This window comes from Cryptotermes secundus, unplaced genomic scaffold (assembly GCF_002891405.2).
Source record: "Cryptotermes secundus unplaced genomic scaffold, Csec_1.0 scaffold742, whole genome shotgun sequence".
Taxonomy (NCBI): Eukaryota; Metazoa; Arthropoda; class Insecta; order Blattodea; family Kalotermitidae; genus Cryptotermes; species Cryptotermes secundus.
The window spans coordinates 305,977-321,013 of NW_019739223.1; the positions used below are offsets into that span (position 1 = coordinate 305,977).

Consider the following 15,037-nt stretch of genomic DNA (forward strand, 5'->3'; position numbering starts at 1 on the left):
ATGAAATAATACTCAACTATGAATACTATCTCCTCTGTCAAGAGACCCATTTCCAACAACTGCACAACACAGCTTCCTTTTCACTACTGGGAACACGTGCAGCTGGAGCTATACCCCATCGACAAACAGGCTTGCGCATTCAAGATGCGCGAGTTTCAGTACTGCATATTTTGGCGCATACTGTATTTAGTGACAGTATGATAATGGGAAAATATTACTTATGTGCTTAAATATGCTCTAAATCTGTCTTCATCCATTTTCATGTCAAAGACTGAACTCTAAATAGGACACCACACATACAGAGCTTGAAGTTAATATGTACTAATTAGCCAATAATTTAAATATTCCACATCTGTTTGGAATATAAAGAACTTCATGCAGCAGTTGATAGTCATCAATTTGGTCAGAATTCTTAATCTTTTATAGAACACTTTCACTGGGCTCTTATCATAAGCCAGTCAATTCCCCGCCCTCACATCCTATTCCTTTAACATCCAGTTTAATATTATCCTCCCATCTTTACCTAGGTCATCCAAGTTACATACATAGCACATAGTTAAATAATATTTATGTATTGTATTGCATAATATATGCTGAATTATCTCTCAGAATAATCAGTAAGAAATCCAGTATCAGTACTTCATATAAAAAATCTGTGCATTTCAATGATGAACCTGAGTTGCCATGGTTAATTATAACGTATAATATTGTGTTCTGCAGAGAATATAAAGAAAATACTTCCATTTTTATTTAAATGATATAATTTGGCATAACTATCCTGGTAAAATAACACCAAATATACTAAAATGTACATACATTACCTCATTTGCCACAATGTAAGTGGCACACTTCACAAACTGTGGCCAGAACTCCCGTGGAATTCCAACCATGCAATCCTTCTCCAGAAATAATTTTACTATGCTGGTAAACATGACTTTGCTCACTATATCATCAGCTTTCTTTAGATCTGTAGCAATTAATTCTTTCAATTTCTCTATTCCTATTGGCCCCAAATTTCTGAAATATAATTATAGAAAGTAGGTATTCATACTGAAAGTACCATATAGGCTTATATAAAAACAAAGGTAGACATAATTTTATCATATTGTAATGTGTTTCGTTACTGTTAGACGCCGTAGAGATCGTTAATTGGTTTATTTAACAACCTACCAGTCTCAGCTACAATTAATTATAACACAGTTGCGGGGTTTCACACTTTATAACCCTATTCACGATAATCTCTTCACACTCTTGCGGGGTTTCACGATTTATAACCCTATTTGCAAATCAATTCACTCTGTCTTTAGTAGTCTACACGTTTACAGTAGGGGAGCTATGTATCACTGTATCACACACTCCCAATTACACAATTACACACACATCCGGTTCTTCTTTCCGCAATGGCTGCTATACTCCAACTGTAGTCTGCTGACTGGAGAACTGTTGATAACACAATGGCTCAACTACTACTGAACTCGGCGATGGCCACATTTCAACTCACTCGCAGGCAGTGCAGCTCTCTTATAGAGTGGCTGTGTTTGCCTGTTACGTAGCAACGCTGTTGGAAGTTGGTTACGGGTACGTAGCGTTGCACGCTACGGGAGCGCTGACTCATCCGCCATGTCACTGTGGCCTCAGTTGGCATGTTGCTGCGGGGTAGGGAGGGGTTCTCCATTGCGCAACATGTCACACTGCTCCCTCCTTAAGGCTGTTCGTCCCGAATAGCCTAATGGTGCACCCCATCCCTTTGCTTCGGAGGCTCTTCTTGTGGCATCTGTTCTCCAGCCATTACAACCGCTCCCCTCTTAAGACCTGCTCGTCTCGAGCGGTTTCCTTTCAGCTCACCAGAAGATCCAATTGTATTCCATTCATCCATCCATCACTTTCACTCTTCCTTGGGAGGCCGGTACTTCTACATTACTGGTTCCTCCCCGATCCGTTGTTTCTCTTTCCGCTTTGGAGGGGGTCAACACTTCCGCAGTGTCCAGTCCTTGTTTATGTCTTCCATGAGAAGTTCCTTATGTTGACGTAACAGCCCTTGATGCGTTGTTTGCACTTGCTGATGTCGTCGTTCCTCCTGGTCTTCCAGCCACTTGCTGGTATGGGACCATGGCGCCAAGTCCTTTCTCCAGCATCTGAAGGTTCCCTGAGGAGTTTCCTTCTTGGAGGCATTTCTCCAACGTCGTGCCACTGTCGCACGACGGGGTGTCTTCCTGCAGATGGCAGCCAACTTTATCCGGGACGCATGATCTCCTTGGGTCCAAGATTTCCTGAAGACGTTTCTCCGGCGCCATGACACTCTTGCATGGCGGGACACCTTCCTGCTGACGACGGCCAATTTGTTCTGGGGTCCGCAATTTTTCTGTGTCGAAACTTTCTTTTGTCGCTTGTTTTGGTCCCTACGCCTTTTCTTCTTCGGTTCTCTGACCGGTATTACTTCGGCGTCTTCTATGGGTACCTCTCGTAATTCTGCCGCTTCAGGTGTCATGTCCACTGAGGCTGGCTCTTCTTCTTCTAGATGTGCCTCGATCTCTTGGCAGGCCATCGTCTCATTTTGGTTGGCATTCACCATATTGTCTCTCATGGCGGCCGTCCTTGCTTGGATAGCTTCAATTTTATGTTGGAGTGTCTGATCCAACTCTGACGGCATAGATCGCATTGTGGCCTTTAATTCTTCCTTGTCGGCCGCTGCCTTTTCTTGATTGGCATCTAATTTTGCCAGCATGATGTCTGCTTTTTCTTGGTTGGACCTCATATTTTTCAGCATATCCTCTTTGTCTTTCTTCCAATTTTCTTGCAGGGCCTTCATTTCTTCCTGATGGGTTCGGAACATTTCTTGTATTTGCACTCGGTAGGTATCTGCTTTTTCTTGGCCAGCTCTGATTTCCTTAAGCAGCATTTCCATCATCTGCTGCATCTCCATTTTGTAGCAGTAAAGTACTCGATGCACAATAATTCAATTATTTGTCGAGGTGCGTTCAAGTTCGTAAACCAATTCTGACACCAGATGTAACATGTCTTGAGTTCGAATCTCGTTGGTCACGTGTGTAAGTCCAAATCCCACTTCTGACACCAGTGTAACGTGTTGGGTAACTGAAGACACCGTTCGGATTGTTAACTGGTTTATTTAACAACCTACCAGTCTCGGCTACAATTAATTATAACACAGTTGCGGGGTTTCACACTTTATAACCCTATTCACAAATCAATTCACTCTCTCTTCAGTAGTCTACACGTTTACAGTAGGGGAGCTATGTATCACTGTATCACACACTCCCAATTACACAATTACACGCACGTCCGGTTCTTCTTTCAACGACAGCTGCTATACTCCAACTGTAGTCTGTTGACTGGAGAACTGTTGATAACACACTGGCTCGACTACTACTGAACTTGGCGATGGCCACATTTCAACTCACTCGCAGGCAGTGCAGCTCTCTTATATAGTGGCTGTGTTTGCCTGTTACGTAGCAACGCTGTTGGAAGTTGGTTACGGGATGTAGCGTTCAGCGTTATGTCACCGCGGAGGGGGGGGGAGGGAGCGCTGACTCATCCGCCACGTCACTGTGGCCTGAGTTGGCATGTTGCTGCAGGTTAGGGAGGGGTTCTCCATTGTGCAACATGTCACACTATAATGAATATAACCACATGAACATAAATTGGCAATCAAAATAATTGTTTGCACAATTTACAACTAAATGTTTCAACCTGAGTTGAAGTTTTATATTTATGGCCAGAGCATCCATCATAGAAAGTGTCAAACAATAGTGTTGTTGCTACTTGAATCCCTGAGAGCAACATATGATGAAATGATAGATTCTTTGCATTTCAAAGGTTGAATGTCTATTTATTTCCTCACATTCTCCTCAGATGGTGGTGGTGATGGTTTACTGCTCAGTTTATGTCATATTATACAGTGTTGAATTATTAGATGATAGCAAATAATAAACTGGGAGCATTGTGGAAGGAATCATCCACGGCCTAATTTAAGGTACTATCCCACATTTCCTTGAAGGGACTGAGGAAAGTAATGTCACATGTTTGGAATCCAGAAGGGTTATTTCCATGGAAACGCTAGAACAGACCACTGCATAGGAAGTAACAAGAGTAGTATTGTAATTCCAACAGCGAGTCTCCATGGTTACAACAGAAGGTTCATTGCGTAGCAACAGCGGTGGATATAAGAAGGTAAGACATTCACCAAGACAGTCTCGGGATAGTCGCAGTTGAACAGTTGGGATCTAGCCTCGGCCAAGGACAGGTGAGATGTCACAGCCACAGAAGGCAGTATAAGCCTAGAAGCAGAGGCAGTAGTTGTGATACTGCAAGTGATAACAATTGTGAAGTGTGAGTGTAGAAGTGAAGCACAATAAATATCTGTTACATCCTTGATGGCGTGAAGTTATTTGTCGCGTGACATACCCAACATGTGACAATATTAAAAAAAAAAAACTGTCAACAAGAGTTGTTATCTTCACCAAAGTCTGAACCAGGGACCTCACAGAAACAAATCAGAAGTATTACAGATCTAGCCAATCTTCTTAGAAAATAAATAATAACTTGTAAAAAAATGTTTACCGTTAAAAATGTAGAGTTCTTTATGCTGAATATTATTCAAAGAGTAAATCAAAGAGGGTAAGACAGGCAGTGAATGTACAGAGGTAGGAATAAGAAATGTGTACATAAGTTTGGTCACAAAATCTGGAAAGATATCACATGAGACAAATGGATATAAATGGAAGGATAAAATAAAGACAGATTCCAAATGAAATATGGTGTGAGGCTGTTGAAAGGCTCAACAAGGCAAAGAATTGGGTCTAGTCTCCTCTTTGAATGAAACTTTTAGTTCCGTACAATATGAATTGGGAGGAAAAGTTCAGAGGAAATGCTTCTGTGTTGTCTTTTATGGGCTCGAATGAAGGTTCAGTGTTAGAAGAATTAACAAGAAGTTCTGGAAGGAATTAATCACCTACTTTCCTTTGACATGACATGGACCATACAGAATACAACGCACCCACAATTTTTCATTACTGCAGGAATATCTTTACCAAGTTCTGACCTAGCAAACATAAGGATATACACAGTCAAACCCATTACTCTCGTTTGATGAGACATGGACTACATAGAAAATGATGCATCTAACAGTTGTGTGTATTCACTGTTATGGGAATGTGTTTACCGAGCAGTTGCCTAGCACTGAATGGAGGGATACATTTAGAAGAGCCATTACCTTGCAACAGTATGAAGGATACACATAGACACAGACTGACGGGAGGGATTTACAAAGTACGCCATCGAGATGGGTTCAGTTACCTTGATATACACACCAAACTTTACAAAGACTCATTGACACACAGCTTGGTGATCTCATATTTTGGTTGTGACGATATGCACCTTGGATGTAATATTATCGGTGCCAACTACTATGCCAGGTGTGCAATTCTGACTGCATTTACCATACATGAAATGCAGTATGTTCCACACAACATTCAAATGGGTAGCCCAGGAAAAACTGGAGAAAAACCTTCCATGATAAGTGCTAGTCTTCACACAAAATGTGCTCAGCCCTGGCATAGGAGCATTTAAACAAAATTAAATTATCTAGATTTGGATGGGAATTGAATTACATCAGATACTGCTTCTGAGCATGAATGGTGTTGTGGCATTCACCTGTCCATTATGGGGCAGGAATATTATGAGCTCCGATGGACAGCTAAAGAATGTGACACAAGCTATCCATTTATAAAACTCATCATAAAACTAGTTAGTTAGTTAGTTAGTTAGTTAGTTAGTTATTGGAGAGGGTGGGTTTCCCCATGCACTGAGACCTGTATTGGTCCATTGTGCTTCCCTCTATGATTTCTACCAGTCTCTATATCTATATCTATTGGTGCTTACCATCAGTCCCGCCCAGCCAGCGAGACCGGCTCTACTAGCTGAGAGGTATCTATAATGCTTCCCCCACCTACCAGAGGTATTAGAGACTGCTGTTGGGTGGGAAACGTCCATTAATTTGGCTCAGTGACCTCCTTTGGAGATATGAGGTTCTTTTACATGCCGTAAAGCTACAATACGGGACCCACGGCTTAAAGTCCCTCCCGGAGGACTTGTTCCCTGATTTTTTCCATCCTTAAAAATTCGACGACCTCCGCCTGGTATTTGAACCCGCGTACTACGAGTCATGAGGTGGGAACGTTACCTCTAGACTACAGAGGCCGCTATTCTCATAACTTAGTTCTTCTTCTAGTATGTCTATTATATGTGAGCAAGATCTCAAATCCATGGCCTTATCTCACTGCCTGACTAGTGCATCTTATCAATGTTCCTGCCATCTGTAACTCAATAGATACATGACTATGATGTAATACAATAATGTGTCCTTAGCTTTTCCTACTCCATCCACCACTGACACTAATAAGATCTAAAAGTGTGTGACAATGATGCATTACTACAAATATTACCTTTCTGGACATTATCAGTCATCCTGTCTTTATCTGAACACAGTGTCCTGTTCACTTTCAGAACACAGTCTTTCAGAGACTGGATTCTGTCTCTGTCTTCAGGTAAAACCTGCTCAATTGGGCCCAATCAATAGAGCTAGTCCCTATCTCTGGAGACTGACACTACAGTTCCCAATTCTATAGCTACACTGAAATGATGTGCATTCAATTCTGTGGTTGATTTTACTCTATTTTACTGTATTAGAAAAAGTGAGGAGTTAAAAACAAATTATTATACTATACAGGCTATGAGACTGACCACTATCTGGTGGCAGCAAAACTTAGGAAAGATTGGCAGTGAAAAGAAAAACAAAGGCATAGAGTTCACATGGAAAGGTCCAATCTCAAGAAATTAAAAGAGGTACAGGGTAAAGAGCACTACTGTGTTGAAATCTCAAATAGATTTGCAGCTCTGGAAAACTTAGACACTGAGTTGGATATAAAAAGAGCACAAGAACCTATCAGAGAGAATATCTAGATTTGGATTGAAGAAGTATAAACCATGGTTTGGTGAAAGGTGCTCAAAATTATTAGATCAAAGAAAAAGCCAAATTGCAGTGGTTACAGGTTACAAGTGAAATAGATTGGGATAATCTGAACAATATAAGACATGAAGCCAGCAGGCATTTCAGGAACAAAAAGATGGAATATCTGAAAGACAAAATTGATGAGCTTGCAATGAACAGTAAGAACAAGAACATTAGAGACCTGTAAAGAGGAATAAATGACTTTAAGAGGGGTTACCAGCCTACCAGTAACTTAGTGAAGGATGAGAATGGTGATCTACTTGCAGATTCCCACAACATTTTGAATGGGCAGAAGAACTACTTCTCTCAGTTACTGAATGTACATAGGGTCAGTGATGTTGGGCAGAGAGAATTATATATAGCTAAGCCATTAGTACCTGACCCTAGTCCTTTTGAAGCTGAAATTGTTATTGCAAAATTGAATAAGTGTAAATCACCAGGTAGTGACCAAATTCTGGCAGAATGCATTCGATCAGGAGATGAAACATTACAGTTTGTGATCCAAAACTAATTAATTTCATGTATTTGGAGTAAGAATGAATTGCTTGATCAGTGGAAGGAGTCTATTATTGTCCAAATTCACAATAAGGGCGATAAAACTGACTGTAGTAATTATCATGGAATACAACTGTTATCAACTTCATACAAAATTTTATCTAATATTCTTCTCTCAAGGTTAAGTCCATACATAGGTGAAATTATTGGGGATCATCAGTGTGGGTTTCGATGTAACAGATCAATTACAGATCAGATATTTGCATTTGTCAGATACTGGAGAACAATGGGGGTGAAACAAGACAGTGCATCAGCCATTCATAGACATTCAGTAAGGAGGGAAGTATTGTACAATATACTGATAAGAGTTTGGTGTACACATGAAACTAATTAGGCTGATTAAAATGTGTTCAAACGAAATGTGTGGTAAGGTCCGTATAGGTCCGATAATTTTCCAATCTAAAATGGTTCAAAACAAGGTCGTGATTTAATGCTTGAGCTTTTCAACTTTGCTTTAGAGTATGCCATTAGGAAGGCCCATGAAAACCAGGTGGAACTGAAATTAAATGAGTCATTTTAGCTACTGATCTTTGCTGATGATGTGAATCTACTTGGAGATAACAGAGATACCATAAAGAAAAGCATACAAACTTTAATTTATGCTAGTTAGGAGGTCATCTTAAAGTAAACACAGAAAAAACCAAGTCTATATTGCTGTCCTGTCACCAGAATGCAGGGAAAAATCATGACAGAAAGATACCTAACAGATCCTCTGAAAATGTGGCACAGTTCACATATTTTGGAACCACAGTAACAAGTCGAAATTTGATTCAGGAGGAAATCAAGAGGAGACTGAATTCCAGTAATGCTTGCTACCATTAAGTTCAGAACCTTTTGTTTTCCCATCTGCTGTCTAAAAAAGTGACAATCAGAATATACACATACTTGTAGAAAACCATAATTCTGCCTCTCGCTCTGTATGGGTGTGAAACTTGGTCTCTGCCATTAACGGACAAACAGAGGGAGTTGAGGAGAATATTTGGACCAAAGAAAGATGAAGTGAGAGGAGTTCGAGAAAACTGCATAATGAGGAGCTTCATCATTTCTACTCTTTGCCAATTATAATGATCAAGTCAAGGACAAGATGGGCAGGACATACGAAGGGGGACCCAAAAATAACCGGAAACGACCTGTTGCATTTTTGTAGGAAAGCCAGGAGGAAACATACAACCAAGAAGACCTAGACGTAGGTGGGGGATAATTAAAATTGATTTTAGAGAGACAATGTGTGGCAGCACAGATTGGGTTCATCTGGCTTGGGGTAAGGGCCAGAGGAAGGCTGCTGTGAACATGGTAATGAAACTCTGGGTTCCAATGTTTTGAAATTCTTGAATAGCCACTCAGCTGGTGGTTTCTCAAGAAGGGTTCATCTCCATGGAGTTAGTAAGTTATAGGATTTGAGTTCTTATGGAAGTGGTTACAAAGAGTTCCATATTTTGGGATATAACATTGTGTAGTCCACTGAAATTCAACCAACATTTTGAGGGAATATGTCACATCTATCTTTAGGGTTGAAGAGTAAGACAAGTAGGAATCCAGCATGAAGCAAGTTCTATTTCCAACATGTTTCATGCAGGTTAGGTTAATTTTTACCCCTGAAGATGGAGGTGACATGCTCCTCTGAAACATTGGTTACATTCAACAAACTGCTTTATATCCCAGAAGATGGAATATGTTACCTGTATTTGGTGAAATTGGTGAGTAGTGGAGGCACACACGTTACAGTCCGATCTACGAGTCTTCTCATAAGGATATGTGTTAACAGAAGTCTCTTGTCCATATACCTCACTGTCTCCAGAAACTTGTGATAGTTCTTGCTCCTGCCCTTCCTAGAATAAACATTTCACTGATAAATATAAGTTAACTGACTATCCCTTGCTATGCATAAAAAGAAATTTATGTCACATGACACCAAAATCATTCAATTACTTGAAATTCTGATATCACAATTTGCATTCTCTTAGAAACATTGCTTTATGCAACTAATCATCATGAACTGAAGACATGGAAGTACGATTCCATGTGTTTAAATCTTGGCGCACAGTAACTCCAATGAGGACCGTCATTCTTGTGGAGTTTACTTCACTCAGGTAGTCAAAAAATTCCATCTTTCAGGTATATTGCTACCTGCACACTGGTTATTTAGAGCATCTGCACGATTCATATTGTGAGTACTCTAGGTGGTCTGACAATAAAGTTCGTGAACTCATCGAGGTAAAAGTGCTACATACCTCATTGCAGAATATCATTGTGATTGCCTTCAAAGTACTCCCTTTGGGAAGCTATGCACCTATGTCAGCGCCTAGTCCACCCTTCAAAACAATTTTGGAACCGGTTTTGTGGAATGGCCTTCAGAGCTGCTGTCATATTACTCCTGATGTCATCAATGTCATCAAAATGCCTTCCTATCAATATTTAATTTGTCTTCAGGAACAGGAAAAAACAATCATTGGGAGCTAGATCCCATGAACAGGGAGGGTGTTTCAGTAGTTATTTGTTTACTAGCTAAAAACTACCTCACAGACAGTACCATGTGAGCAGGTGCATTGTTCTGATGCAAGATCCATGAGTTGTTGGCAAAAAGTTCAGGTCATTTCCAGCTAAACTTCTGCACACAGCCTTTCCAGTACTTCCAAATAGTAAACTTGGTTGACTGTTTGTCCAGTTGGTACAAACTCATAATGAACAATCCCTCTAATACCAAAAAAATTCAACAACACTGTTCTTACTCTTGATTTGGACTGACTTCGTTTCAGGGTCACAATGGCAGACCCATGTTTCATCACCTGTGATGACATCTTGCCTCTCCAAAAACGTCCTGGTAAATTCTGAATTTTCTTTGCTTTTGCTCTTCGGTGAGCTCCTTTGGGATCATTTTTTACCACAGCTTTCCCATGTCAAGATATTAATTTAAGATTTTCCTAACTGTTTCTCTGTCAATCTTTGCTTGCTCTGCTCTGCTCCTGCCAGTCAGCCGGTGATTTTCACGCACAATTTGACAAACTTTTGCAATATTTTCTTCAGTTCTGCTCGTTGTTGGCAATCCCAATTCTCTTTGTCAGCGACACTTTCTCTTCCCTCAGAAAAGCATATCACCCACTTGTAAACTGCTGTTTTCTTCATAGCATTGTCCTCATAATCTTGCACAAATATCTCCCTGATTTCGCTTCCACTCCTGCCAAGTTTAACAAGAAATTTAATGTTCATTCATTGATCTAATTCAAGCTCTTTCATTCTTGCAACAGCATACCAAAACACAATCAGACAATAACAGATGCTGCTCAGAAAGAGACTGCCATAGATTAACAACAACACAATTGTGAAAGCTGATATGCCTATATCATCAAACTATACTGAAGTTTCTGTCAACTGCTGCCATGACAAGCACACTGTGATGAGTTCATGAACTTCACTGTCAGATGTAAGATTTATTCATTATTGTTTTTATTATTGTTCCTCATTGACAGATTTCATACAAATGGAATCACAGGGGCAAATTAACCATCAACTGTGCTGGCAAGAGCTATTCTATGCAGTTTCTCTACTGCCCTATAGGGGCATAGTATAATGAGGGGGAGGGTGTTCAACGAAGGCAATAGAGTCCAGCACAATGTAATGTAACCTAGATATGCATACAGTGTGTCCCGGTTCTGTCAAGACTGTGTTCATTAAAAATACAAGACGTGAATTATTTTCAAAATTTCACTGTTTTTATTCAAAATAGTCGCCTTCTGAATCAATACATAGCTGGAATTGATTGAAAAGTTTTTTAGAACAGTCACGGTACTCCTTTTGTGGAATCACATTTAATACTGCAGTACATTCCCTTTGGATGTCCTGGATGGTGTCATGACGGTCTCCTTTCATTGCCAAATTAACTTTTGGGAACAACCAGAAATCTGCTGGAGCAACTCTGGTGAATACAGAGGGTGATCAAGGACTGTGACCACTTTTCTGGCCAAAAAATCAGGTACGATCTTCGATTTGTGGGGTGGGGCATTGTCATGGAGAAGCGACCAGGAACCTTGCTCTCGATATTCAGGTCAAATTTTAAGAATTCTCACCCACAAACGATTGAGGACTCCAAGATAATAATCAGAATTCACTGTTTGACCTTCGGGCAGAAATTCCTTGTGAATGATTCCTTTGGAATCAAAGAAAACAGTTAGCAGTGTCTTTACTCGACTCTTTTGCATGCACACTTTCTTTGGTTTCAGCTTCTCTGGGCTCAACCACGCTGCACTCTGCCGCTGTGTGAGAGGCTCATATTGAAAATACCATGTCTCGTCACCAGTAACAATCGATTTTGTAAATTTTGTATCACTTTGGGCCGACTGTAACATGTCTTTGCAGTGTTCCACTCTGGCATGTTTTTCGTTGCCTGACAGCGCATGCGGTACAAACCGCGCACAGACCTTCCATTTGCCCAAATCCTTGGTCAAAATTTGATGCACAGTACTTTTTGGTATGTTCAAAAGATCCTCGATGAGTCTTGCAGAAACACGTCTGTCTGATGCAAGGATTTTGGTCACATTTTTCACATTTTCTTCAGTGCGACTTGTTCTCGGCTTTGATGCACGCGGAGAGTCTTCAATGTCCTCCCTGCCGTCACGAAATACAGCATACCATCGAAAATGTTCAAGCAACTCAAACAATCACTACCGTACACACTTTTCATCATTTTGTATGATTCTCCGGCTGTTTTGCCTAACTTCAAACAAAATTTGATGTCGGCTCTCTGTTCAATCGCCATTTTCCGACGAGCGTCAGAACAGTACTGTTACATTCAAGGTCAGAACACATGATGCAGCGATGCTTGTGCTTTGAATTTATAGACAGCCACAGCTGAAACTTTAAGAATCTTAATGCCACAACTCACCAACAGATGGCATTGCAGGGAAAAATTTAAAAAGATGAGTCCTAACGGATCCTGGGCACACCGTGTACATATATATATATATATATATATACATACACACAGACAACATGAACTCATAACCATAGTTTTCTTAACTATGGTTATGAGTTCATGCTGTGTGTTATGTATGATTGTATGTATTCATTCATGTTCCCCCCTGTCAACATTAAGGAACATGTGAGACTGGAGACAAGAATAGGTTGGTTCCACCTAACTCCCTGCCACTTAAGAAACATAAGTAATCTGTGTCATCAAGATATTTAAAACAATTTGGGTACTGAACTATTTAGTGTTCAGTATGTTAAGAATTCTAATTTTAACAAATCATTCTAACAATTTATTTAGTCTCTAACATTTTAAAAAGAATAAGAGGCAGAATTCTAATCATAAATGTTTCATTTTCTAAACAGTAAATTACACAAATCACTTTGCAGACATACTGATCTTAGCTCATAATTCTACACCCTAGTGAAACCAACTTATCTATACAAAATATAAATTTATATAGGCATTGAAAACAGCATGTTATAAGGGATTATCAGAAACAAAATTAGTTGTATTACCTGTACGGATGCATTTTCACCTCAAAAAATTCTTCTCCAGGAAGAGGATTTACAATCCTTTCAACCCAATGATATTTTAAATCTCGTTCATAGAGTTCGTCCACTTCCATTAGCAATGATGCAGTTGCTGTGGGGAATTTCTTGCGGAGTTCCAATGGTACTATCTAAAATAGCAAATGTTTCATGTAATATTTACCAAAATGCAATATATGTTGGAGCACCAAGTTTTAGGGTAAAAGACAGAGACCTCATGTTTTTCCAAAACAATGGTAACCATCTACCACACCAGCACTCCAGCACTATCAAATCCCAAAAGACTGCAGTCTCAGTGATTATAACATTTCTGCAGGATGATATCTTTTTGCATCTAACCTCACAGAGCCCTTCAGCTAAAGCAAGAGAAGCCACAAATCATTATCACCCAAGGCCAGTTTCAGCAGGGTGCTGTCAATTGTGAAGCTACTCAAGAACTTCCCAACATTTTATGGAACCTGAAGGATTATTATCATGTTCACAAGAGTCTTCCAAGAGTCCCTATCCTGAGCCAGATCAATCCAAGCCATACTATTCCATTTTATCTCTCTAAGATCCATTCTAATATTGTCCACCCACCTACATCTTGGTCTTATCAGTGGTCTCTTTCCTTCTGGCTTTCCCACCAATACCCTATATCCATTTCTCTTCTCCCCATTTGTGCTACATGCCCTGACCACCTCATTCTCCTTGACTTGATCATTCTAATTATACTCGGAGAAGAGTACAAGTTATGAAACTCCTCATTGTGCAGTTTTCTCCAACCTCCTGTCACTTCATGCCTCTTCGGTCCAAATATTCTCCTCAACACCCTGTTCTCAAACACCCTCATTCTATGTTCTTCCCTTAATGTCAGAGACCAAGTTTCACACCCATACAGAACCACAGGCAAAATTACAGTTTTGTATATTCTAATTTGTGTGGTTTTTGACAGCAGACGAGAAGACAAAAGGTTCTGGACTGAATGGTAGCAAGCATTAACTGAATTCAATCTCCTCTTAATTTCCTCCTGAATCAGGTTTCAATCTGTTATCATTGTTCCCAAATATCAGAACTGTGCCACTTTTCAAAACATCTGTTTCCTATCTTTATGTCATGATTTTGCATTGCACTTTGGTGACGAGATAGCAAAATGTACATAGTTTTCTCTGTTTTTACTTCCAGACCAACCTCCTTACTAGTGCCAATTAAAGTTTGTGTGTTTCTCTTTATAGTCTCTATATTATCACCCAGTAGATTCATATCATCGGCACAGAACAAGAGCTGATGTTTCTCGTTTAATTTCAGTCCCACCTGGTTTTCCTGGACTTTCCTAATGGCATATTCTAAATCAAAGTTGAAAAATAGTGGCAATAAAGCATCTCCTTGTCTTAGACCATTCTGGATAGGAAATTTATCAGACAAATGTTTACATATACGGACTATACTACAGGGTGGGGCACAGAAACTTCTTTTTGTGAAGATGCATTGTCAAGGGAGAGGAGGTCACAGAAAAGTTGGGATAGGCTCAGTGAACGCAGCAGTCGCCCAAGTTTCTGTCTAATACCCCTCAGTAGGAAACATGAGGTGGTCGAGTGAGTAGCGTGCATTTGCTGTCGAAGCCTATTTTTCGAACAACCATTCCTACGTGGTGGTGCAGCGTGCGTTCCATACTCACTTCGGAATTAAGCCCAGAGGTCCAATTCCCAACCGGCAATCGATTGTTTTGTGGGTAGAGAACTTTAGGACAACCGGGAGTGTGGTGAAAAAATCATCAGGATGACAACGGACCGTTACGACGCCAGAAAATGTGGAGGCAGTTCAACAGTCGATTTTGAGATTTCCAAGACGCTCTGCTCGCAAACATGCAGTCGCCCTAGACATATCCAATCGTTCATTGTGCCAAATTATTCACGAACATCTTAATTTCTATCCCTATAAGATGGTTGTTGTGCAAGAATT

At 40.1% G+C, this 15,037-nt stretch overlaps 1 protein-coding gene across 1 annotated transcript in view; it reads right to left on the minus strand.

Moving 5' to 3' along the window:
* LOC111871763 overlaps positions 1 to 15,037 on the minus strand; it is a 42,017-nt gene that overhangs the window by 7,921 nt on the left and 19,059 nt on the right. The window contains exons 4-6 of the mRNA XM_033754394.1: positions 13,064 to 13,227; positions 9,262 to 9,411; positions 822 to 1,017 (exon numbers count right to left, since the gene is read on the minus strand). Of these exons, the coding sequence (XP_033610285.1) occupies positions 822 to 1,017; positions 9,262 to 9,411; positions 13,064 to 13,227 (510 nt within the window). The remainder of the gene's footprint in view (positions 1 to 821; positions 1,018 to 9,261; positions 9,412 to 13,063; positions 13,228 to 15,037) is intronic.